Genomic DNA, 24,435 nt, shown 5'->3' on the forward strand with positions numbered 1-24,435 from the left:
TCATACCCAGAGCTCTTGATCAACATTATACTGATTACATACCCTTTCAAACATATGAATGAAACTGTCAAAATTATCCCCCTCTTTAAATATTGGAAGAAATTTACTGACCTTTGCTTCTGGGGTTTGGTTACTCTTTCCTGTTGCCAACTCTTTGCCAGGGTCATGGAGGTATCTCCTTTTCACGTTGCTCTGCCTGTCATTCTTTTCAGATTCCAGACATCGTAGTTTCTCTACTGCTTCCATTTCCAAATGCTTGGCCTCCAGTTCAAGTCTCTAACTCCAGATGGATTTTTAAGTCCTCTGCGGAAAAGTTGAACTGTCCATTTTCTGAGTGGTACATCTCCAAGGTCAGCCTGGTTGTCCTGTTTGCTGGTCTGTGATGCAGCTGTGTCCAAGGCTACAATCATTTCTGCCTTAAGTTGGCATGCACCAGTCCTTCAGCCTGGCAGATCTTCGCTAACTGGCTCCTTGTCAGCTTGCCATACTACTCTGCTGACATGCTTGCTTGCTCTCCCTGACTAGTCAAACAAAATAAAACAATTGTGATATGAAACTGAATTTTCACTGTGTGGCTGATACAAACACCTTCCATTGTGACCACTGTTTACAGGCTACACGAATTCAATATCCAGACCACTGAATCCAAATATGTGGCTATCCCACCACTACAAGACAATATGTGGATATCCCACTACTGTCAACCAGTTTATATGTGACGCCTCTGCACTTGGCCCAGTAATCAGTCCTCACCACTGGCAAGAGTGGGGAATGTACACACTAGGAGGATAAGTACATGGTAAAGTGCAATTTCCCTAAAAGTGCAGAGATCAGTCAGTCTGGGGCTGGTTTCTCCCTCTTTCTCCAGATCCCCAATAAGACTCCCCACTGGTACAGCTGTATGGTTGAGAGCTAAGTGGTCAAACCAAGATCCTCCAGTACCCTCTGTCCAACCAGTGCTTCATGTCCTCGCCCAAGTAGCTGAGACGCACTCCTTGAGATTGTATTTATATAAAACGCACACACTGGAAAGGCTGCCACAGGTTTACTAGCAATGCTCCCTTCTGTTCAGACTGTAAAGTAGTTTTCGCTGCCACCAGCCAACTCTTATGAACTACTTTAAGGCCCTTAGCAAAGGGTGTCTAGTCCTACTGTGTAATGTTACTATTAATCCAAATGGTAGTCTGACCAAGAGCAAAGCTATTTAGGAGTGGCCTGTACAGTGTCACCAAATAGATATGCAAGTACTCTGAGCATAAATATCTCTAAACAGACCAGCCACAATTAAAAGATTTAAATATATTTAATATGAAATAATAAAAGAACAAGACAATACTAGTAATAAGCTGCACCAGAGTTCAAAATCACAGGAAATATTTAAAATAACATTGCAGGACAGTATAAAAAAAATCTAAGCTACACTTTGCCCTAAAAACTTACAGCAAGACAAGTGCATTGGTGAGTGAATGTTTCCAGCTGATGTAATTAGGTCAAAGACAAAATAAAAAATGCCCTCTGTGAGTTCTTAAATTAATATGAAATATTACTGCTGGGTTAGCTTGGATGACATCACTTTTTGTCACCTGAATTTAGTTCCCAAGCAAAACCCCCCAGTGTTAGAAACTACTAGCATTTAACATATCTGTGAAAATACATCTCTCAGATGTATGCAGATCCTGGAAGTCATAAAACACTTGTACATCTTAGACCTAGTAATTACTTCTCTTTCAAGACCGTACAAAAAACGTCTAGCTCTAGACATTTTCTGCTACTGCACTCAAACTGAGATAACATCTCTTTTTTATTACATGGTTATGAAATAATTTAAACTATTTTCTCTGAAATTTTTCAAGTTAACCTCCTGTGTTCCAGTTTCCATTGCACACATACATCTAAACAGTCACAATAGTGCAGGTACATTCTTGTTCTATTCCAATAGGACACTGTGGTTACATTTTACCTCAAGTACTACGCTGTGGTTACATTTTAGCTCCGTACTTTACACACACTTCTGTATAAGTCAAATATTTATAAATGATATAGAATTATTTACAAAATTCCAGATAGGTGGGCTGGCAGTATTCCCTTTGTCACAGTCCCCACTTTGGACAATTAATCAAGGAGCCTGAAACCTCATCACTGGCAATGGAGAGGGATGTTTACTTGGAACAAAAATACATACACCCAGTATTTCCAGATGCAGCTCTCTTCATCGAGCACAGTTTCTCAAGAGCACACAGGGAACACAGTCCAGGATCTGGATTTCTGTCTCCCTCAAGGTCCCCATTAAGACTCCCCACTGGCACACCTATAGAGTTGAGACCTTAGTGTCTCCAAGCCAGGTTCTCCACCCTCTTTGAAACCAGTGCTTTGTGTCCCTGCTTCAAACAGCTGACACACTGAGATTTGATTTTCTCACACACCTGGAAAAAACTAGCACAGATTTACTAGCTATGGCCCCTTCTGCCTAGACTATAACATAGTTACACTACCACCAGGCGCTCCAAAGCCATTTACCCTAAGGCTGTTGCAAGGGTACCCAATTTTACTGAGTGAAATTAATATTAATACAAATGATAGTTTGACTAACAGCAAGGCTTTCAAGAGCTGTCACCGAATAAGTACTGAAATTAACATGTTCTGTAAAAGACCAACCACAATGAAGAATTTAAATATATTTCATAATAAATAAGAAAAGAACATGAAAATACTAAATATCTCTTTCCAGTAAACACAAGCATATCAGTCACAGGAAATATTAAAATAACTAATAGAGTCACACACGCAGAAAAACTGTACTTAACTAATCTCACTATGTTTTCCTGACTAATCTAAAGAATTTACCATTCCCTGGTTCACTTAACTAGAGCAAGGCAAGATGAAGTAGGTGGAGGGGTCTTTCTCTGTCAGGTTCCAAAAACAGATTGCCATGAGAGTTCAGTCCCATCTAATAAACATCATTTTTGTCCTAGATGGCATCGCATACATCTACCCCCATTCCTAGAAACTGCCAGAAATTAGCGCGTGTCAGTAATACACAGTTTTGCTCAGATTTGTTGCAGTTTATGGAAGTCATAAAACAGTTTCAGATCTCCTCCCTTCCAGACTAGCAATTCTCCCAAGACAATACACAAAGCTTCCTAGTACAGACTCTGCCTGTGCCTGCATTAACTGTAAGATACAATCTTTATGGCCTAAGCCAGGTAATTTAATTCCTATTTTCAAAGTTAGGTGGATTGAGATTAACCTCTCTTCTTCCAGTATCCTCTGTTGAAACATATAAATTTAAACAGATACAGTAATGCATGTATATTTCTGTCCAGCAGGGTACACTGTTGTTACATTAACCCAAGTAGCTTTACAAATGCATTTTTCAATACAAGCATCTGTACAAATCGTTTGATATACACGACATGTAATTCTTTAAAAAAAATTGCAGCTTTTCCTGCCTACATATGTTACACATCCACTGCCCTACTTCTCCTAGCATAACTGACAATACCTCACATCATCATCAACTTTCGCTATAGAAGACCTTCCTGAACTGCAGTTCTTGTCTTTGTACTCCTTAATTTATCTTCATAAGGATAAATAAATGTTGTGAAATCATCTTGTATGTCTAAGGTGAGACTAGTCTTAACCAGTCCATAAATGCCTCGTCTTATACCATTAAACTAATGAAAATACCTTGCATTTTTTCTGCTAATAGTTCCATCACTCCATCTACAAATGCACAACATGGACAGTGAGGGTTTTAGTAAGAATATGGAAGCTATAATGTTGTGGACTATCCCTGCAAAGTATCATTCCAAACTATCACATACTGGATCACTAGAATATCTGCAATATAGCCAGTTATTTAAGCCATTTTCTTTTACTTTGAATCTTGGCATCATTCTAAGGGATGGCAAAATGCTTCTCAAAAAGAGGCAAGTCCTCATCCTAGTAAACACAATAAAGCTCTTCTTCCTCAAGACTCGTGTATAGAAAGATTGGTTATACCCTTTTCCATGTAAGGGCACCTACGATCAATCACTACTCCCTGGCTCACTACTAGATTGTTGATATTTCTCAGGATAGAGGATGATTGGGTGTTCTAGATGGGAAGGGTACATTATAGGCCAATTACCATAATAAATAGGGTAGTGTGTTAAATGCTTGTTAAGCTTATGTCTAATGTAAGTGGAATTGTGCAAAGTGTTTCTTATGAAGGGGCTTTTAGTTTTGACTGCAAATGACCAGTACTTTGGACTGCATTTCTTCTCTGTACAAGCCAGAGATTATATGCGACGTACTGATAAGCAATGCAAATGGATGATGTGAGCTTGTGAAAAAATGCACAGTTTGGTAAAAGGCTGACCTTTATGGCTCTCTTCTTCCCCTGCTGGCAAAATAAATGAGTACATGAGTCATTGCCAATTCTGAGGCAAACTGGTAAGTAGCCATTTTGTAGCAGAAAGATTTTAGCAGCAAAAAGTTTGGGGAGAAGAATGGGATGAGCTGCATTAGAAATCATAAATCTTAACATCAAAAAACTATTCTGTGCCAGAATGGACTGAATTTGCTGAAGGTGGTGGTAGAACTGGGTGCTCATAGATCAGTCTTCTATGAAAAGTCAAATCTGGCCAGGAATAGGTGATATTTGAATTTTGTTGGACCATTTATGCTTTCAAAACATTTACATTTTGGAATAACTGCTATCAGTGACATGACTGCAGAAGTAAGAAAATGAATCATTTGCATAACAAAAGGTGGGAAGTCCGGGGCCCGTAATATGGATACAGACCTTGCCATCTGTGGACACCATACATGTGTTGGAAAATCTATAAAAGGTAGTTGCCTTAAGTGTTTCCATTAATATCAAATAGCCTTGTAAGCATTCTTTGTATTAATGTCTTTTCCTAATTCTATAGTTTATCTGCATCCATGTTGAAATCTGTTTTTTTACAAACTTAAACATTTAAATGTAATACCTCATCAGCAGTGCAGCCTAATGGTTAGTGTAGAAAAGAACATTAGGATAGCAAAGTGCTGCAGTGCAGACTAACTTTGGTTTGTTTCTGTAGGGATACTGCCAATGCTATGAAAGAGAAGTTTGGAAAGAAATTGTATGAAGCCTTGTTAAGGTAAGTTTTGTTAGCTGTATCGTAACTGAAAGTTGTCTTACTAGCACAATTAAAATGTGTACAGCTCAAACCATCTTGTTTCTTGTAATGTCTTTCAGGGGTGAAATACCAGATATGAATTCAATTTTGAACCGCGATGACATATCTGTAATGAAGAGAGCAATTTATGCAACACAGGTAATACACTTTTTTGAGAGAACAGTGGATTATATTTTTTATATGCTCATTATTGAGCATTGTGCATATAGCTGTGAAAGCTCATTGTTTGTGGCAAACAGAAAAGGGTTATTACCTTTCAGGGAATAAGGTTTATGAATGGAGCTGCATCTTAAGGTACAGTCTGAAACTTTTGATACATTTTTGCAAGCTGAGTTTATGAACAGTCATTTATTTCTACAAAGGTAGCGCAAGATCAGGAGTAGCTGAAGAGTAATACTGTGAATTTTTTTGCCACTTTGAGGTGTGGAGCTGATTTAGCAACACTGCAGCTTTGTTTTGGATTTTTGTTTGCAAATGGTGTACATATTTTGGACAAATTTTATGCATCCTTTACATCACTTTTGTGCGAGTCTGCAGTTTGTCTTCAGCTTTACAAATCTTCAGTAAGCAAATTCCACAATGGCAGGTATCTGAAAAATAACTCACTGAAGATTATCTTAAAACTGAGTTTTAATGCTCAACGGCTACTGTATATGCTGTCATAGCCCTAGACTTTAATTTGGGACCAAGAGAAACTATTCTGATTTCATGGAGTTGACTTTCAATTAGAAGTTATATTTGTAAAACAAATTGTATGTTAAGTTACTACTTTCTGAGATGCTGAAAACTGCAAAGTGATCGGGTCATAAACCTATTTTCAGTCTTTGGTTTTTCAAAATAGGTTGCCCACAGACTCAAGGGAAGACTGAGAAAAACAGGCCGTGTATGACCCATACAAACCATTCAGATGTTTACTAAAAAGTAAATTTTGTCCATTGGCAAGTGTACCCCATATTTTTAATTTATCATGCCTGTCCATGGTGTGTAGCTTTTACCATAGTTTGACATATTTCATTGTATTAAGTACTAGTGCCACACACCCCTCTTCAGTATGTGTGTACCCTTGACTTCTGTCTCACTTGCACAGTTTGAGAAATTGTGGATGTTCTTCGTCTTCCATTGCTGCAGTCCTGACTATTGGGTATAGTCCGCGTCCCAGTCGGCCCGAATACCAGAGTATAAGGCTGACGTCGGTCATGGCGCCTTAGACTGACGTCAGTACGTCAGGGTACTAATGCGCATGACCGACGTCATTTCCTCAGTCTTTTTTGCCGCATGGTCCGATGCAGAAGCAATTTTGCGAGTGCAGGTTGGCGTTCTGAGATTTTCCGAAACCGGAGTTTCAGACTGAAACAGAGTTGGCTAAGTAACCCCGTTGGGGAACATTTCGGTTTTTTCTTGCCTCAGTATTTAACCGGATGTCAGAAAAAGTGAATAACTGTATTTCTTGTGGGAAGCAGATACCGCATAGGGATTATCATACATTGTGTATACCTTGTTTAGGGCCTGAGCACGACGTTGTTGGTTGCCGCTCTTGTGCTAGATTTAACAAGCGCACTATTAAGAGGAGGCTTGATTGTGCTAGGTTAGTGTTTGGGGAGCGTTGCAATTATAATATGCCGTCGGATGCTCCGACGCCCGCTTCCTCCAAGAAGCGCAAGGACAAAACAGTGAAGCCTAGGGGTGAGGAACCGGCAGTCCCGGACGCCGGTTCTTTAGAAGGCTCAGGGGAGCCAGAGGTTTTGCCAGGAGTCTCTATGGAGTCTCAGGCAGATACTTTACTGTTACAGGATGTGCCCTCTCAGGAGGTAGGCCAGGCTGAGGGGGCTTCTCAGGTAACTGTTCTTCCCTCTCTTCCCAAGGTAGTTAGGGCCTCTCCTTCTGTTGCCAAAGCTTCTTTTAGAGGTAGGCCAAGTTCAGCCTCTGTGGGGCTTCTCCTAGCATTTCGGGCTCTGTGCCTAAGAAACATATGCTTAAAATGGCAGAAGATTTGATTACTCTGATTAGAGGTTCTATGCCCCGCCTGATAAGAGGCCTAGGGTGGAACAGGAGTTTGATAGTTTTGAACAGTGTTCACAGGCTTCAGAGTCTTCTGTGGAAGACTTGCAAGAGTTTCCTACTTATTCTGATTCTGATGTGGATGATTCCACTCCTACAGCTTCTCCTCCTGAGGATTTTTCATTTTCAGAGACTCTTCACTCCATGAGGGAGCACTTTAAATGGGAAGGCCAGGATTACTCTGATTCCAGGAAAAGGCTTAGGGAATTCTTGTTTTACCCCAGCATAGGCCCTTAGCTATTCCTCCTGTGTTGAATGTGGTGGAGGATGTTTTGCAGAGGCTTCCTGAACCCTGACTCCTTGCCTCCTGCTCCTGTTAAGCCTGATAGGTATTATAGGGTGCCCAAGCTCATAAGTATTTGTTTAAGAGTCCTAGGGCGGACCCAGAAACTGTTTCTCAGGGGCCTAAAGGTGTTAAAGCTTCTGTGGTTAAAAATCCTGTACCCTCTGATAAAGAGGCGAGGGCTTTGGATAGGTGGGGTAAGAAAGTATATACTTCTTCCACTCTAGCCATGAGGGCGTTGAATTGTCAGTTTCATATGCTGAAATATCAGAATTATCTCCTTTCACAATTGAAATCTAAGGTGGATGCTTTGGCGGAAGGTATTGAGTGTAAAGAATTGCTGGATTTGGTTCATGTGTCTGAACAAGTGGGTAAGCATTCTTTGCAGTGTGGTTTTGATGCTGTTCAGGCCTCCTCGAGGGTGGCTGCTACTAGTTCTGTTCTTCGCAGACATGCCTGGTTGAAGGATCAGAATTTAGCTGAGCATGTTAAGACCAGGATTTTGGATGCTCCTTTACAGTCTGATGTGTTGTTTGGACCGCCTGTGGAAGCAGTTTTAAAGAAAATGGAGGACAAAGCTAAGTCTATGCAGACTGTTAAAGATTTTTTGCAGGTGCAGCCTCCGAAGTTTAGTAGAAATTGGCCTGCTAAGGGGTGGACATATCCTGCTTATGGTTCCCAGTCTAGGGGTAGGTCTAGACGTGGTAGGGGCAGGGCTCAAGGTTTGTTTAGGCCTAGATCAGACAGTTCACCTGCTCAGACTTCTGGTGAGGGCAGGGGTCAGTCCTTTCGTAAGCAGAACCAATGACCTGCCTTTTCAGCTGCCAGTGGATTCTCGCCTGGCAGCTCCTTTGGGAGGAAGATTGTCTCTTTTCAAAGAAAATTGGGATTTAATCACTCAAGACAGATGGGTGCTGGATATCATTCATCACGGTTACAGATTTTATTTCCACACAATGCCACCTTTCAAAGGCATGCCAGATGTTCCTCCTCCACAAAGAAAAGAGGCTCACAAGCAAGTTTCTCAGTTACTCCAGATAGGGGCCATTCAGCCAGTCCCTGTATCAGAAAGGGGCTTCGGATTTTATTCTCGCCTGTTCCTAGTACCAAAGAAGGGGAACACGTGGAGACCAATTTTGGATTTATCTATCCTCAACACTTATCTGGACATTCCCAAGTTCAAGATGTTGACGTTACAGCAACTGTTACCTCTGCTGGGCAAGGATCACTGGATGGTAACTTTGGATCTCAAGGAAGCTTACCTTCATGTGCCTATAAGGCTAAGTTGCAGAAAGTATCTGCGGTTTCGAACTGGAGATTTTCATTATCAGTTCTCTGCATTGCCCTTTGGCTTATCTACTGCCCAGAGTATTCACAAAGGTTCTGGCTCCAGTGATAGCTTACTTCAGGCTTCAAGGCATTCAAATCTATCCTTACTTGGACGACTGCCTGATTCTGGCTCAAGAAAAGGAAGACCTTCTACAGCATCTGGAATATGTCATAGCAGTGCTAAGATGCCTAGGGTATTCTGTGAACGAAATAAAGTCCAGTCTAGTACCCTCTCAAGACATGTGCTTTCTGGGTGTGAGACTGAATACAGCAGCCCAGATGGCCTTTTTAACCCCGGACAAACAAAAGAGTCTGTCACTTTACTTCCATCAACTATCTCATCAGTCCGTGCTGACTGCAAGGACAGTCCTTCAAGCATTAGGGTTCATGGCATCTTGTATTCTGGTGCTTCCCAATGCCAAACTGCATATGAGGAAGCTGCAATGGTATCTCAAAATGTATGGACACAGCACTGCCAAGATTTCGACACTGTCATTCACATAATACCTTGCCTTCAAAAGGAATTCTTGTGGTGGGCTCAGGAATGTCACCTAAACAAGGGACTCTCTGTGACCCGGCCAGAGGCGAGTCAGATTTTAACGACAGATGCCTCGGACACTGCTTGGGGAGCTCATCTAAATGGAAAGTGGATACAAGACAAGTGGCCTGCCAGACTACAGCATCTACATATCAACATGAAGGAGATGTTAGCAGTCCAGTTTGCATTGATGGCTTTCAAGGAGTTACTTCTTCCAGGGCAGGTGTTGATTCTAACAGACAACACAACTGTCATGTGGTACATCAACAAGCAAGGGGAACACATTCTTATCCTCTATGCAGGCAAGCAATGATTTTATGGGAGACTGCGTTAAGCCTGCAACTAACTCTTCAGGCAAGGTTTCTGCCAGGAGCACAGAACTCCCTAGCAGATGTATTAAGCAGACAAATCATGGCTCCCCACGAGTGGAAACTGGATCTTCATGTATTTCAGAAATTGACAGTGTCATGGGGAACTCCAGACATAGATCTGTTCGCTTCTCCACTAAACCACCAGCTGCCAAAGTATTGCACAAAGGGGTTTCATCACACAGCTTGGAAAGTGGATGCTCTGTCTTTCAGTTGGAAAAACCTTCATGTCTATGCCTTTCCACCTCTGCCTCTTCTTCCAAAGGTATTATTAAAGGTCAGACAAGACAGGCCAAGGATGATTTTGATAGCTCCAGATTGGCCTCGGCAACACTGGTACCCACTTCTACGGAGTCTTGTAAAGAAGCCTCCATGGCCTTTACCTCTGATTCCTCATCTGTTATCTCAGAAGGACGGTCATCTGCTCAATGTCAAGCTTCAATCTCTTCATCTCACAGCTTGGCATATTCTGTGTTGAAGCACAGCAGGTCTCAGCTTCCTCAACAAGTTTTAAATGTGATTATGGAAGCTAGAAGGCCTAGTACTAGGAGAGTGTACGCAGAAAAATGGAAGAGATTTTTATTTTGGAGTACAGCAAAGAATTTGGAGATTTCAGAGCCTAATTTGAGTGTGGCTCTTCAATATCTTACTGAATTATTGGACAAAGGTCTGTCCTTCTCTTCCATAAAGATTCATGCTGCAGCAATTTCAGCTCACTATGATTGTGACCCGCCTTTGTTTTCGCATCCTTTGTTCAAGCAGTTTCTTAGAGGGGCAAAGAACATAAGACCCCCACGTAGAGCTCCTACTCCTGCTTGGGATCTCAATTTTGTGTTGGAAAAACTTACTCTACAACCTTTTGAGCCTGCAGCTACTGCTGAATTGAAATATTTGTCATGGAAGACTGCTTTTCTGTTGGCTATTACTTCTGCAAGAAGGGTGTCTGAGTTGCAGGCCCTTATGGCAGTAGAGCCCTTTTTGATTTTCCATAAGGACAGGGTATCATTACGTACTAATCCTTCCTTTATGCCTAAGGTGGTTTCTAGTGTGGCTTTAAACCAAACTATTCATTTGCCTACGTTTTTGCAGATCCTCAAAATAAAGGGGAAAAGATTTTGCACACTTTAGATGTACACAGGCAATTGCGTTATTATTTGAGCAGGACTAAGAATTTTAGGCAGTCTCAGCAGTTACTTGTTTCTTTTGCTTTGAGTTCACAGGGCAAGCCTGTGTCAAAACAAACTATTTCTAGGTGGATTGGCTTTTGCATTGCATTTTGTTATTCCCATCATGGCAAAGAGGTTCCAGCTGGGATTAGGCCTCATTCCACTAGGGCTACTGCCACTTCAACAGCATTTCTAAGGGGTGGCAACTAAGGATATTCTGGAAGCAGCTACTTGGAGTTCAGTGCATACTTTCTCTAGGCATTATCACCTGCCTATATACTCTAAGACTAGGGCTGGTTTTGCCACAGCTGTTTTACAAGGCATGTTGTCAGCTCCTGCTACTTTATAATTTGCCAGCCTCCCTTACCTCTGCTTTGGGATTCTACCCAATAGTCAGGACTGCAGCAATGGAAGACGAAGAACATAGTACAGTTTTGTACCTACCATAAATGTAGATGTTCGAGGATTCCATTGCTGCAGTCCAATTTACCTCCCTCCTTCCCTCTGTGTTTCGGGTGGTTGTGTAGGTGAGTTTACATGCATATATTCTTTGTAGATATTGTTGCATATATTGTACATGTATTTTGGTGCAGGTTGTTTTTGGGACTTGTCTTTTTGAGTCTTCTGACATCTGGGGCAAGAAAAGACTGAGGAAATGACGTCGGTCATGCGCATTAGTACCCTGACGTACTGACGTCAGTCTAAGGCGCCATGACCGACGTCAGCCTTATACTCTGGTATTCGGGCCGACTGGGACGCGGACTATACCCAATAGTCAGGACTGCAGCAATGGAATCCTCGAACATCTACATTTATGGTAGGTACAAAACTGTACTTTTTATTGTTCTCATGTGGCTTGCTTTCCTGTTACAAGTATTACAGTTGGGCAAGTTTGTGAGTTTGTCCAAAAAAAGTGAGTCATTTTAAGGACAGAATATATGAACATTTATGACATTAAAAAGAAGGATGTTACAAATTCAGTGTTTAAGCACATGAATGACAACCTATTAGAAATGAAAACTGTGACATAAAATTATATGCTTATAGTCTGCCTGGATTAAATGTACTAGTTTCCATTCTGTGTTCTAAAGTTATGATCTTTTTATGTACAATGTCCCTTTAAATGAAAGGCCTGAAAGTTAGAAAAGGTCATGTTATTAAGTCTGTGTTTTAATTCTTTGGGGAATATAAGAACAAAAGCACTCTCTTTACATTTGTTTTTGGTTTTATGTATTAAATTAGCAGTTTCTTGTTTTTTCAGATAACATTGGTCCATAAATCCTTTTCAGTCATCTGGGCCAAGAATGCAGTGGCAATAAAAGCCATCATAACAAAAAAATTTAAGTTTACACAAGAATTTATCCAACATACATATTTTAGTTCAGTACATTTTCAAAAAATATTCATGCAAAGAACATGTTTTCCAAAAAGTGTTTTTTGAAAGAAGAGTTGTTGGCTGTAATGCCCAAGAAAGGATGGTCTTGGCAGGCTTAGCTGTCATTCATAGATGCAGGTTCAGACAGATTTTGAAGCTCAACAGTGTGATTTGCAAAACAAGTATATGTATTCTTGAGCATATTTTAATTTCTGCTTTAACTGAACTACATCAGTAGTTTGCCTGATATTTGAGATATTATTCCAGTAGTCTGCAAATTTTCTTGCTGGAAGCAGTAACGAAAGAAAGCCTAATTAATGAAATTCAGATAGAGCCTTGAGTCGAGAGCCGCTGTCTGAGAGCTAGCTTATTGCAGAGGTCAGTATCTGTCATGGAGTAATTTAAATATGTCTAGGCATATTGAAGCTATCACTGATGGGAAGCCACTTGTATTTACCTGGAGTGATGTCATTTTTACTGCCCAGTTAAAAGCTCAGTATTTCTCTGTTTATAGTACACCAGTAGTCTGAGGAGACAGTGCAGTGAAAGGGGAGGCCATATTCAAGCTTTGGTATTAGAGCAGTTGCTCTACTGGCATCTGTGATAGGAGCACTGGGAATGCTCTAGGCAGTTTTAGCTGCCAGTAGTTTGCTAACGGACAAGTCTGCATGTTTGGTAAATTGACCCTGGGATATTTATTGGCAGTGATAATTAGCAATGCTGTTTTTGGAGTTGGTGAAAATATTGGAGGCATTTTGAATAATTTTTTGATCAAAACAATGGGGTTTTGAGATTTGTAACAAAGTAGTTGACCAATTCTAGAGGTGCATGAAAGTCCTGCTGTTAACCTTTGGGAATGGTATTTGCATGCGTGTAGTGGCAATATCTGCATAAAGCAAGCGGTGTAGTTGTGGAGCATTACATTGTGGATCATCCAAAAAGGAAAACAAAAGGAAGCCTATCAGTTCCCGGAGGGGCTTTGTGGTTAGCATGGCAGCTTGAAATTTTGGTCTTTACTATGTTCTGCCAGTAACTTAGTCTGTTACCCTTAATGGAAAAGCCAGTCTTAACTTCTTAAAATGTGTTCAATTTCAAGTACATTTCGTGCCAAGGTCTGTTCATACTCTCCTGCATATGATTTGTGAGATCGTGTAAAGCAATGATTGTACTGTATCTAGGGTGGAACCAGTTTCCTGTTGACCAAAACACATCTATTGATATAAACCAAAATGTGGTGGTTTTTGGAAGTTTTGCAGTTGGGCAAAGGGATAATTGGTCTAAAGTCTGAGATAGCTGATGGGGATGAACTTTTGGCCACTGGGTAGTGAGGGCATCTTTGAAGATATTAGACATTGTAGAGCAATGAGAGACCAGTTGATACTGACAATGGTATTTGAATACATAATCTCTACAGCTTTGGGTATATAGTGTGAAAGTCATGAATGAAATTGCAGTCTAGATTGTCTAATAGTTCAGATATCAGTTTAAAGTAGAAAGGGGATTACTGGCAATATTGTATGAGCAGAACAAAGCATCGACTTGTTTTCAACTTTGAAAACAAAATTGTGAAACCACAAAAGTCCTTGAACTTGGCTTTATTATAAGAAGTTTAGTGATTTCATTCTCTTTACTTGAACTTCATCAGAACTGCCATATGATGCACTGGAAGTACTCCAGGAGCAATGGACAATTGGCAAGACACTCATCCAAGTTATAGCCAGCTATAGACCCCTCTCCATGACTCAGGACACCCACTCCTCTTACCTTGACGGAGTCAAGTAGATCCAGGTACCTCCTAAAACCCTGAACTGTGGTGACCTGAACTACGATGCCATAGACTTGGGTAAACTATTCCTATACTAATTCATTCTCTCAACGATTCCTTGACTTAATCAATTCTAACACAGTAGTCCAGCTCATCTCATCCCCAAAAGGGGAGATAACATTCTGGACTTTGTTCTCACCAACATGAGTGACCACTGCACCACTCCCACAGTATGTTCTTCCCTGGTAAGATCAGATCATCTGACCGTCTCGTTGGATGTTTCTATCCCACCCAACCCCCCCCCCCCCCTCCCCAGCCATAATCCAAGCTGAAAAACTTCTCAAAAGCTGACTACAACCTCCTAAGAGAGGGTATATGTAGCTTCAGCCCACCACCTCAGTCAGTGGATGCAGACAACTATGCTGAACAGTACGCCAATGCAGTATACAAGCACATGTGTAACTGCAGGGACTCTGCCATACCCAACAGAACTAAAATCTGCTCTTTAAAGAAACCGGTTTGCTGGACATCCTCTAACAGGCTTTACAACAAAAGGAAGAAACTGTTGTCCAAGGGTGAAAAGAAAGTTCCAAATTGGAAAAAGTCCCTCCTTGGCCTTAAGCAAATTAGAACACTAGTGAAAACCTCCAAACCCAGTTATGAATCAAAACTAGCCCCCAAAACAAAGGGAAACAACAAAACCTTCAGTTACGTCCGGAACCTCTATGGCAAGGCCCAGGTTTGTTCAAATTAGTACTTGGCATCACCTACATTGAGCCTGTTGAATTAGCCAACCTGTTAGATGGGTTTAGCACAAACGTCACCCCTGTGTCCCCTCCTAAAGGCCCTTTCAACCTTGATACTTGTCCCGCACCTCACATATCTGTAGATCGTGTTGGACCCCTATCCAAAAGCAAAAAACACAGCTTCCATGGGACCCGATAGTATCCCAGGCTGTATTCTGCACCATCTCCAGCAAAAAATGGCTTTATCATTAACCATCCTATTCATCCACAGCCTTAAGTACAGGCTTCATCCCAGCAGTGAATTGCCATTGTCATCCACTTGCGCAAAGGTGGTGCCACTACTGACCCTGGAAACTATCACCCTTTAGCTTGATAAGTCTAATCTGTAAAGCCATGGATCTTATTATGGATCTCATAAAGACCTAGGCAATCTCCAAGCACTTAACCCGCACCCAGTTCGGATTCGTCAAGGGCAAATCTTGCCTGTTGAACCTGGTTGACTTTTTTGACTCTCTCCAAGGCTCTGTATGAAGGAAAGTCAGTACATACAGCTTACCTTGACTTGGCTAAGGCCTTTGACACAATCCCCCACTCGGGCATTATCAAAAAAGCTAACCGCTTGGTGTAAATCCCTATTTCAGGTGGATGGCAAACTGGCTCACTGACAGAACCCTCAAGGTCAAAATAGATGCCTCAACCTCCGATAGCAGACCTGGGATCTGTCCTGGGGCCCCTACTGTTTGGCATCTAGTTCTGAGGTCCAGGCAAAAACGAAAGGCTTGTGGCTGACCAAGTTTGTGGACAACTGTAAGTTGGGTGCTGTCATTGATTCCCCAAATGATAATGTACTGCAAGAGTCTTACAGCAACTAATGACTGGTGCCAAAGTCATGGCCTCAAGCTAAATGCAAAAAAAAAAAAAATACCCATTCATCAAAAACATGGCCCCTACTGAATATCACATAAACAGCAACCCCCTAAAAACGCAGCCTGTGGTGAGAGACCTGGGTACTCGGGTTGATCTCAACATTTGACCATCATGTAGCAGCAGTGGTCAGAAAAGCCTTTACTTGGTTCATCTCATAAGTAAAGGGCTTGCATCCATAAAAAAAGGTTGTTGCCCCTCTCTACTCCTCCCTCATTAGACCAATAACTAAGTACAGCGCCCCATTTGGTATGTACCTCTCTAAACATCTACACCAACTGGAAAGGCCACAGAAATACCTCAGAATCTGTGGCCTCCAACACCTGTCCTTTGTGGACAGGCTCATATCATCACCACTCTACTCTGTGTATCATACAGATTGCTCAGAGGTGATCTACATCTTGCCTACAAGGCAATCTCGGACCCTGCCCTACCAGAGATGCTTCATATCCATAAGTCTAACTCCTCATGCATTACCTGCTCAAAAGGCCTGGAGCTTGTATGGGACATCAACAAAACCTGCTGAAGAGACATGTTTGTCTCCCAGAGGCTGTCCCGTCTCTGGAATAGACTTCCCATACATGTCATAGTACCTTGCTGACCCTCTTCAAGCACAACCTTGATGAGTGGATGGAAAATCACAGATTTGTCCCAGGGGTTCCACCTGTGTCCCTCATTGACAGTGGCGACAGTTGCTGACTGAGGTTTCTTTTTGGGGATAAACTCTTGGTTAGGCTTGTTTAAGGGTACCAGGGCCATTAGCCTAGTAACTTCCTATGATGTGCAGAAGCTGCAGATCTTGTATAGCATGTAGAAAATGTCTTTCCTGCCATATAATTTTAAATGTAATATGTCCGAGTTTGTAATTTAACATGCCTTTTGCTATATTTATGTATAATTGTAGAATGCTTTTTGTGATGTAACCTGAAGCTTTTCTTCCTGGGCCTGTGCTGAAAATGGGTAAACTGTGTGGGCCCAGTCGGACCTTCCTAAAATGCAAAACACTGGTCCACAGTTAAATTTGAAATATTTGCAGTCACCACGTGGATATCTACCATTGACTTATTTGAAACAAGGATAGTAAAATGTTCCTAAAAACATTAAGATTTGTTTTTTTTTTAATAAACTGTAGTTTACCTTCCAGCAATTTGCCTAATTCTGTATAGCCTTTTATTTCAGTTATTACAAATCTTTATATCAGGGTTTATGGTAGTGGGAACAGCCATGCTATTCATATAATTCTTAATCATCTGTTAAAATCATAACTAATTGGTGCAATTTTTTTCTCCTCTAGTACTTTAGCAATATTGTCAAGAAGTTTTTTAGGATAACTTCTGTCAACAAACATTCCATTTACTCAGAGTAGTCATTCTAGATGCACACTGTCGCCTTACAGCGTTCATTTTTAAAGGGTGCAAACTACTAAAATGTAAATTATTGGTAAAACAGGCTTTCCTAAAATATTTACTCCCAAGTTTTCTAGATTTTACATCCGTCATGACCTCAAGGCCTAAAAGAATTACTTTGTTCTGCATTACTTTTTCAGCCTTTAAAAATGACATGCTCTTAGTAATATCATAAACTGATGTAGTATCAGAATTAAAATCTACATTATACAGTTTATGTAAGGAAACCTTATTAGATAAGGGAATCTTAAAATTTCTAATTTTTACCACTTGAGCTGTGTTTGCAGACACTGATGCTGCTGTAGCTCCCATTGCCAGCTTTTTGCCACACCTTTTATATGCTGATATTTTTTTGCATTTAATAAAGTTTTATTAGCCATCGAGTAAATGCAATTTATTCAGGTGTACAAACTTTCTAACGTTCTATTCCTATAACTTGTGGTATAGATTTTATATAGTTACACATCAGTAGTTATCATGCAAACCTCTCTGTTCTTGAATTGTAGTCTGTATAACAAATAACCAAGAATCTTTTGTACAAGAGGTGATATTTTTGTACAATGCAGTTCAAATTAATCCAGGTATTTTGAAATAAGTTCTGTATTAGTCCCAATTGCATACAATAGGATGAAAAGGAGGGTTCACTGATTTTATGAAATTTTTTATATCCGACATCTCAATTTGGAGGTTTTCTTTGAAAATTATAAAATTCAAAACCTTGATGTAACAAATCTGAAATATTTTAATCAACTTGTATGCTTTTTTAATTTACAGCATCTTTCTTTATAACTAATTGCATCTGCTGATATTGATTCCATGCCATTAATGTGCATACCCATATTCATGAAAACAATTCGGTTACCCTTCTCTTAACTTCATGCAATGAAGATCTTTCATATCTCTGAATTCTCACTTCATCATGCTTCAAATTGAAATGCATTGGACTTGTTGGCAAAAGACGGTCTCTGTTCATTTTCAGTAGTCCATAAGAATGTATTTAAAGTTGGATTTAAAACTGGATTAAATTTACTACTTGCATCTAATTGACTTTGTCAGCAATGTTTTTAAACATACATTCTAAGTTCACTTTTTTTTTAAAATAACTTAGACTATCCATGAGGCTAGTTTTGCTGTAGTGCTTTCAGATGCTCAACATTCGGTGTTATACTACTGATATTTAGCATGGTTATCCTTAGCATCACTGGCATTTACCTCTGTGCTTTCCTGTACCTATAGTAGCCTTATTGTTGGAAGGGGCTTGCTGGTTGTTAAAGTCCTTTATTTCTAAATGTTGCTCTTGATTTGGGACGTGGGGTTGTGCTTTGTTTGCTAGCTGTTCTGATCTTCATGGTCTGTCTGTTCCTGGATCTAAAACTGTTGCTCATATCATGAATTTTGATTGGTTCTCACAGTCCTGTACCATCTTTTACTAGGAAATATACGCCCCATTAAGATGGGGTTTAGCATACATTTTATTGTCTGATTGCAATGAAGACATGTTTTATTTTTATTTGAAATCAGTGTAAGCTTGTATTTTTGTAAAGTGAAGGTAATGGTACATGAATGTTTCATTTATTTCCTCTCTCCAGTTTGAATTTCATAATCTCCAGGGTAGTAGTATTGCAAAGATAAAATATTTTTTTATAAACAGTGTATTCCGTGCTAATACTAATAGGTAACTTAAATACTCAGAATTCTTGAGGCACTTATTTTTCAAACATTTTTTCCTATTTCAGTAAATATTGCAATTTCTTCTCACCTTGAGTTACTGAAGCAGTTCCTGTATTGAAATGTGGGTTAGGAGAGCATTGAGAATCATTAATGGTAATGTTATATGCCAAAACATTGACTTTTTCTGGAGAATTTACTTCCATTACTCTGTTTCAGTTGAACAACTCTAGTGCAGGATGAGTTATGGCAGCTTTTAAATCTGCTGTTAACACTGAAATTGACCAGTGAGCATCTTCCATAAGCTTTCTGAGCCATTACATGAACTGCCCCATGTTGTCCAGATCAGAGGCCATAGAGAATGAACTTCATATTTTCCTGCATATTTTTTGTATTCTGCATATTACCATCCATACCAGAAGTAAACTATACACTCTTTCCTCACAGAAAAAAACATGGTATGTATGTCTGAGGAACTGTAATCTTCAAAAACAAAATTCCGAATCCACCAGGAATTCCTTTAACTCGAGATTTATAATAGTTAAACCTTTTAATTCCCTGTACTTGGAAGTTCATCAGAACCACTAGATTCAGAAAACTCTGCTGTTGTATAACATGTACATCACGTGATTAAAATCAACCAGTTAAAATGTAATAGTCTAAATATGATTTAAACATTTTAAATATTTAATATATAAAGTCGCATTTAATCGGAGCTTTGTATCAACTGACAGCATTAATTGCCATTTTAATCCTTTTACTTCAAGTGAGTTATTCCATTCAGCTTTTTAAAACTCCTAACATGATCTAAATAAAAAATTAAATTAGGGTATTTGAGTATTTGTACAGTTTTTCTTAATAGCATAATTGTTCATTAATGCCGTGTAACAGTCCTAATCACCTTTCTTACAGTTGCATATTCCAAAATTCTGCATGTGTAAGGTCTATCTGCGACAAACATTTTATTCATGCCCTAAATATAACACTGGTCCAGTACTGGTTAATTTATATTTATAGTCACCATGTGAATATGTACCCTTTGGTTTATTTGAAATGGGAATCCTAATATTTATTCCTTAAAAAAAATATTAATGAATTTACTGCTTCAGTTAACTGATGGTGAGGAAGAACTGGAATCTTTAATGGAAGAATACGAAAAATGTTTAAAAATACTTGGTGTGTGATAGCCTGTATTTTGATTAGTGTTTAGGTGATTGCCTCTCGGATTGTGTATGTCTACTTCCTAAGGTGGCACAGGACTGCAGGAACCAAACAGAACTGTCATATGACATGTTTAATGAACTATATTAGATTTGGGGAAAAGACATACCAAATAGATCATAATGGATAGCAAACAGCACAATCCCACAACTGTCCCAAATCAAGAGCAATTTTAAGTAGTACAGGAATTTGATTACAACCCCTAAACCCCTTCCAACAGCAGCAAAATCAGTCGACCCCAACAGCCAAAGGTGTCCCAAAGCAGTACAGCAAAGTAGGAAAGTCTTAAAGGTACACCACCATGAGCTTGCACTGTGCCAGCAATTATAAAAATACTCTTTATTCGAAGAAAAACAATAAAAATGTAAAAAATTCCCAGCTGAGATGAGCGCTTTCAGCTTCTTAAGCCATCAGATCATGGTGATGTACCTTGATTTTCCTACCTTCCAACAACAGGGCTGTGCAAGGCAGATGAAGGAGCACAGTGATCAATGCCAGTGGCATTAAGGTTACTGATATACAATCTCAGTAATGTAATGGTGCATATTTCATTTGAAAGTGGTACAAAGGAGTCTAACATTTATTCTTGCAAGCAATGGTCACCTCTCTAATTTCTGAATTAAGTTAAGATGATTCCTAAGAAAACTGAACTTAGAATGCTTTAAAAATATTACTGGTGAGATTTCCAACTTATTTTTTAAATAGTAAGTTTAATCCAATGCTATACTGCTCAGACAAGCTCCACGTGGGTTTACAGAGTGGTCCTAGCCGCAAGGAACTCAAAAAAGCGACTACCTTCTGGATTTAAGTATCTTTGCTTTTTTTTCACTGGAAATAGCTTCTGTTGCTTACTTTGAACTAGCCTGAACTGTTTTACTGATTACTGCATTTATTTTAAAATCTGCACTTAAAGTTACATTTAGTTGAATTTGATCGAAAGTTTGCTTGTTTGTTTAATTTAACTGTGGAGGCTGCCCACTAAAGTGTGCTAGCCTGTGTAACTAATTGCATTTTCTGTGTGTTTCTACCAAAAAACAAAAAAAATAATCCTTGTTTTCCTGCCTTCCTCGACTAGTCCCGCCTTCCTCGACTAGTTTAGACCAGTATACAGGCATTGCTGTATTCTGGGCTGTGGTGTAGTTCCTGTGTTGTCCATTACCTTACTTGGATAGAAGGAAGTTTCTTTGCTCACCAGTGGGAGTGGGGAGCCTTGAGCAGCCAGCCTACCTGTCCTTGGGGGAAGTGACCTCAGCACAAGAAGCTGTAGTAATTGGTTGTTTGGGACCATTCCTAGCTCTTTTGTAGTTCACTGCTTAAAATCCGCATTTGCACGGCTTTGCGCGGTCGTGCCAGTTGAACAAGGTTAAACCTTTTCTGGCTCCGCCAAGTCTGCTCTTCAAGTTTTCCCTTAGAACTGTTCTACTTGCAATCTAAACAGCCTATACTCTATCTGAAAAGCTCAGCACTTGCTCCTAAAGCAATTTTTATACAGGTAAAGCACTCTTAAACGAAAGTACTTCATTCTAAATTCTGTTGAGTGCCCATTTCCCTATAGGTCCTTTCTGACAGTTGCACAGCAATCTTTTTCACTATTTCTAGCATGTCGAAGGGTCAGTTGCTGGCGCCCTCTCCTGTTCAGCTGGTGAATCTGGGAATCTTGAGGCAATGTTACAATTGCCTCATGTACACAGACAACCCTCTCCTCCTCCCAACAAATACAAATATATGCGAGAGATGCAACTATATAGCCAAACTGGAGGCTGAGCTCTCTCAATTCAGTACTGGCAAGACCAGTCAGGAGGAGAAGGTAACCACGCACACCACAAACCCAGTCTCACATAGAACTATCACAACTGCAAACCAAACACATAAACACAAAAACATACTCTGAGGCGCTGATTAAAAATCTACCAAAACAGAGGCCTCCAAAGCAGACACCCAAGCAACCACCACCTCAAGACATAGCACATGCAACACATAGTTCACAAAGTCAGTGTGCTAAACAGTCACAGCCCTTAAGGCCAAACAACATGCTAGACACACTTGTAATAGGGTGACTCCATAGTCAGACACACTGACGTCCCGCTCACCAGACTGAACAAGGAAAAGGTCACAGTAAGCTGCCTGTCGGGAGCTAGAATCTGCCACATAACACAAGCACTCAGGTCACTCCACAGCAAGTACAAATATGACTCTGTCATTGTACATGCCGGTGTAAACAACCTGAGATGTACCTCCCTGGACTACATGAAAAGAGGCATAGAGGAGCTCTCTGATTATGTAGCCCAGGCCGGTATGACCCTGACCCTGAGCACATCTTACCCTCACCAAGAATGATGCCACAGTACAAAGACAAAATGATCAGTTTTAACAATTGGCTTAATTATTGGTGTCATTCTAAGGGGATCCAATGTCTGTCTGCTTGGGATGACATGCTTGACAAGCCACGCTGCTTTGCAAGGGATGGCTTGCACCTGTCACCCCTGGGCTTCCGGATATTGGCCAAGGCTCTTGCCACCCCCATAGTGCCTTTTTTAGGCAAGGCTCAAATGACAAACCTACCTCCCTAGAAAACACAAGTGGAAAAAAACTAAGGGTAATGCTGCTCAATGCCAGAAGTCTAAATCTCAAGATGCACGCCCTCGAAGCACTCCTCAGTATGGAGAACATCGATGTCTGTGCAGTGACTGAAACCTGGTTCAAGGCTCCTGAGAGCACCCCAGCACTATCAGGTTTTACCTCATATCATGCTTTCCGGCCCCAAAACTTGGACCGAACCACAAAAGGAGGGGGAGTATCAGTTTTCATCAAAGATACCCACACCTCCAGGTTAGTGGCAATGCACAAAGCATCGGAGACCATCCAGGTGCAACTAACCATAGGCAAAACTGCCTTACAGTTTGTAGCATGCTACAGACCACCCTCTCAAACTCAGGAACCCCACACAGCCTTCCTGAAGACACTGGAGAGTAAGAATGTCTCTCCAAATACCATCATTTTGGGAGATTTCAACTACCCAAACATAGACTGGGAACATTGCTCAAGCCCCAACACCCTAGCCCAAAGGTTCCTAGAATTCATAAACTCAAATGCAATGGAACAACTAGTCACCATTCCCACAAGAGGAGACAATATACTAGACCTGATCATCACAAACATGGGGACAAAATGCTCCACACCGGAAGTATATCCCTCTTTGGTAAAATCGGACCATAAATTAATCTCACTGGAAATCCACATCCTGCCCCCACCCCCTGCACAAAAGACCACAGTGAAGAACTTCTCAAAAGCCAACTTCACACTACTTAAGACTGAAGTGGTATCCTTCAAGGCCCCTGGGCCAGTGGAAACCACAACCCACACTGCTGAATCCTTTGCAAATGCCTTCTATGGGCACCTTCAAGAATGCATGGATCATGCAATCACAAATAAAACCAAGACCCATTCCCCCAAAGGCAGGCGCCCAGTCTGGTGGACCCCAGCCATAAACAAACTTTACAACAGGAGGGGGAAGCTACTTACATGACAGAGCAAAATCCCTAAAAGGGAAGGCATCTCTGATCAGTACTAGCAAAAAAACTACGATCACTCATAAAATCATCCAAGGCCAACTTTGAGAGAAAAATCGCAAGAGACACAAAAGACTATCACAAGGCCTTCTTTAGCTATGTTAGAAACCTGGGTGGAAACACCCAGATATGCTCAGAGTTATTCCAAAATGAGACAAAATACACTGAACCCACTGACATTGCCAGCATTCTGGCAGACAGGTTCAGTGCAAATTTCTCCTCCCCCTCCCCCCCAAAAGGAGAAATAACTATCCCAGCAGAGTGTAGCCTCCCTAACATCTCAGATGCCCAGGTGAGAGCCGCCCTCTCTAAAGCTAAAATCACAGCATCAATGGGACCGGATGGTGTCCCGGGCTGTGTGCTACATGAACTCCAAGAGGAACTAAACCCACACATAAGGCTGCTGTTTAATCTTAGCCTTACTACAGGATACGTACCCAAAGAGTGGCGTACGGCAACAGTGGTCCCACTTCACAAAGGCGGTGCTTCTACAGACCCTGGAAATTACCACCCCATAAGCTTGACGAGCCTGGTCTGCAAAGCTATGGAGAGGATCATTATGGAACTCATAAACAAAGACATTGGGGACCTACAGACATTGGATCCTACCCAATTTGGCTTTGTCAAGGGCAGATCCTGCCTTTTGAACTTGGTCGACTTTTTTGAAACAGTCACTAAGGCCATTGATGAGGGTAAGGCAGTTCACACAGCCTACCTTGACCTTGCAAAAGCCTTTGACACAATACCCCACTCGGGCATCATAGACAAACTCACCAGCTTAAATGTAAACCCTTATGTCACAAGATGGGTTGCAAACTGGCTCAAGGACAGAACCCACAGGGTCAGAGTTGCTG

General features: G+C 40.8%; 1 protein-coding gene across 1 annotated transcript in view; it reads left to right on the top strand.

The window, feature by feature from the left end:
* Positions 1-24,435, top strand: part of GYS2 (glycogen synthase 2) — a 730,647-nt gene that overhangs the window by 536,217 nt on the left and 169,995 nt on the right. The window contains exons 9-10 of the mRNA XM_044087805.1: positions 5,067-5,126; positions 5,225-5,303. Coding sequence (XP_043943740.1) covers positions 5,067-5,126; positions 5,225-5,303 — 139 coding nt within the window. The remainder of the gene's footprint in view (positions 1-5,066; positions 5,127-5,224; positions 5,304-24,435) is intronic.

This window comes from Protopterus annectens, chromosome 11.part0, assembly GCF_019279795.1.
Source record: "Protopterus annectens isolate FY-2018-M chromosome 11.part0, PAN1.0, whole genome shotgun sequence".
NCBI lineage: Eukaryota > Metazoa > Chordata > Ceratodontiformes > Protopteridae > Protopterus > Protopterus annectens.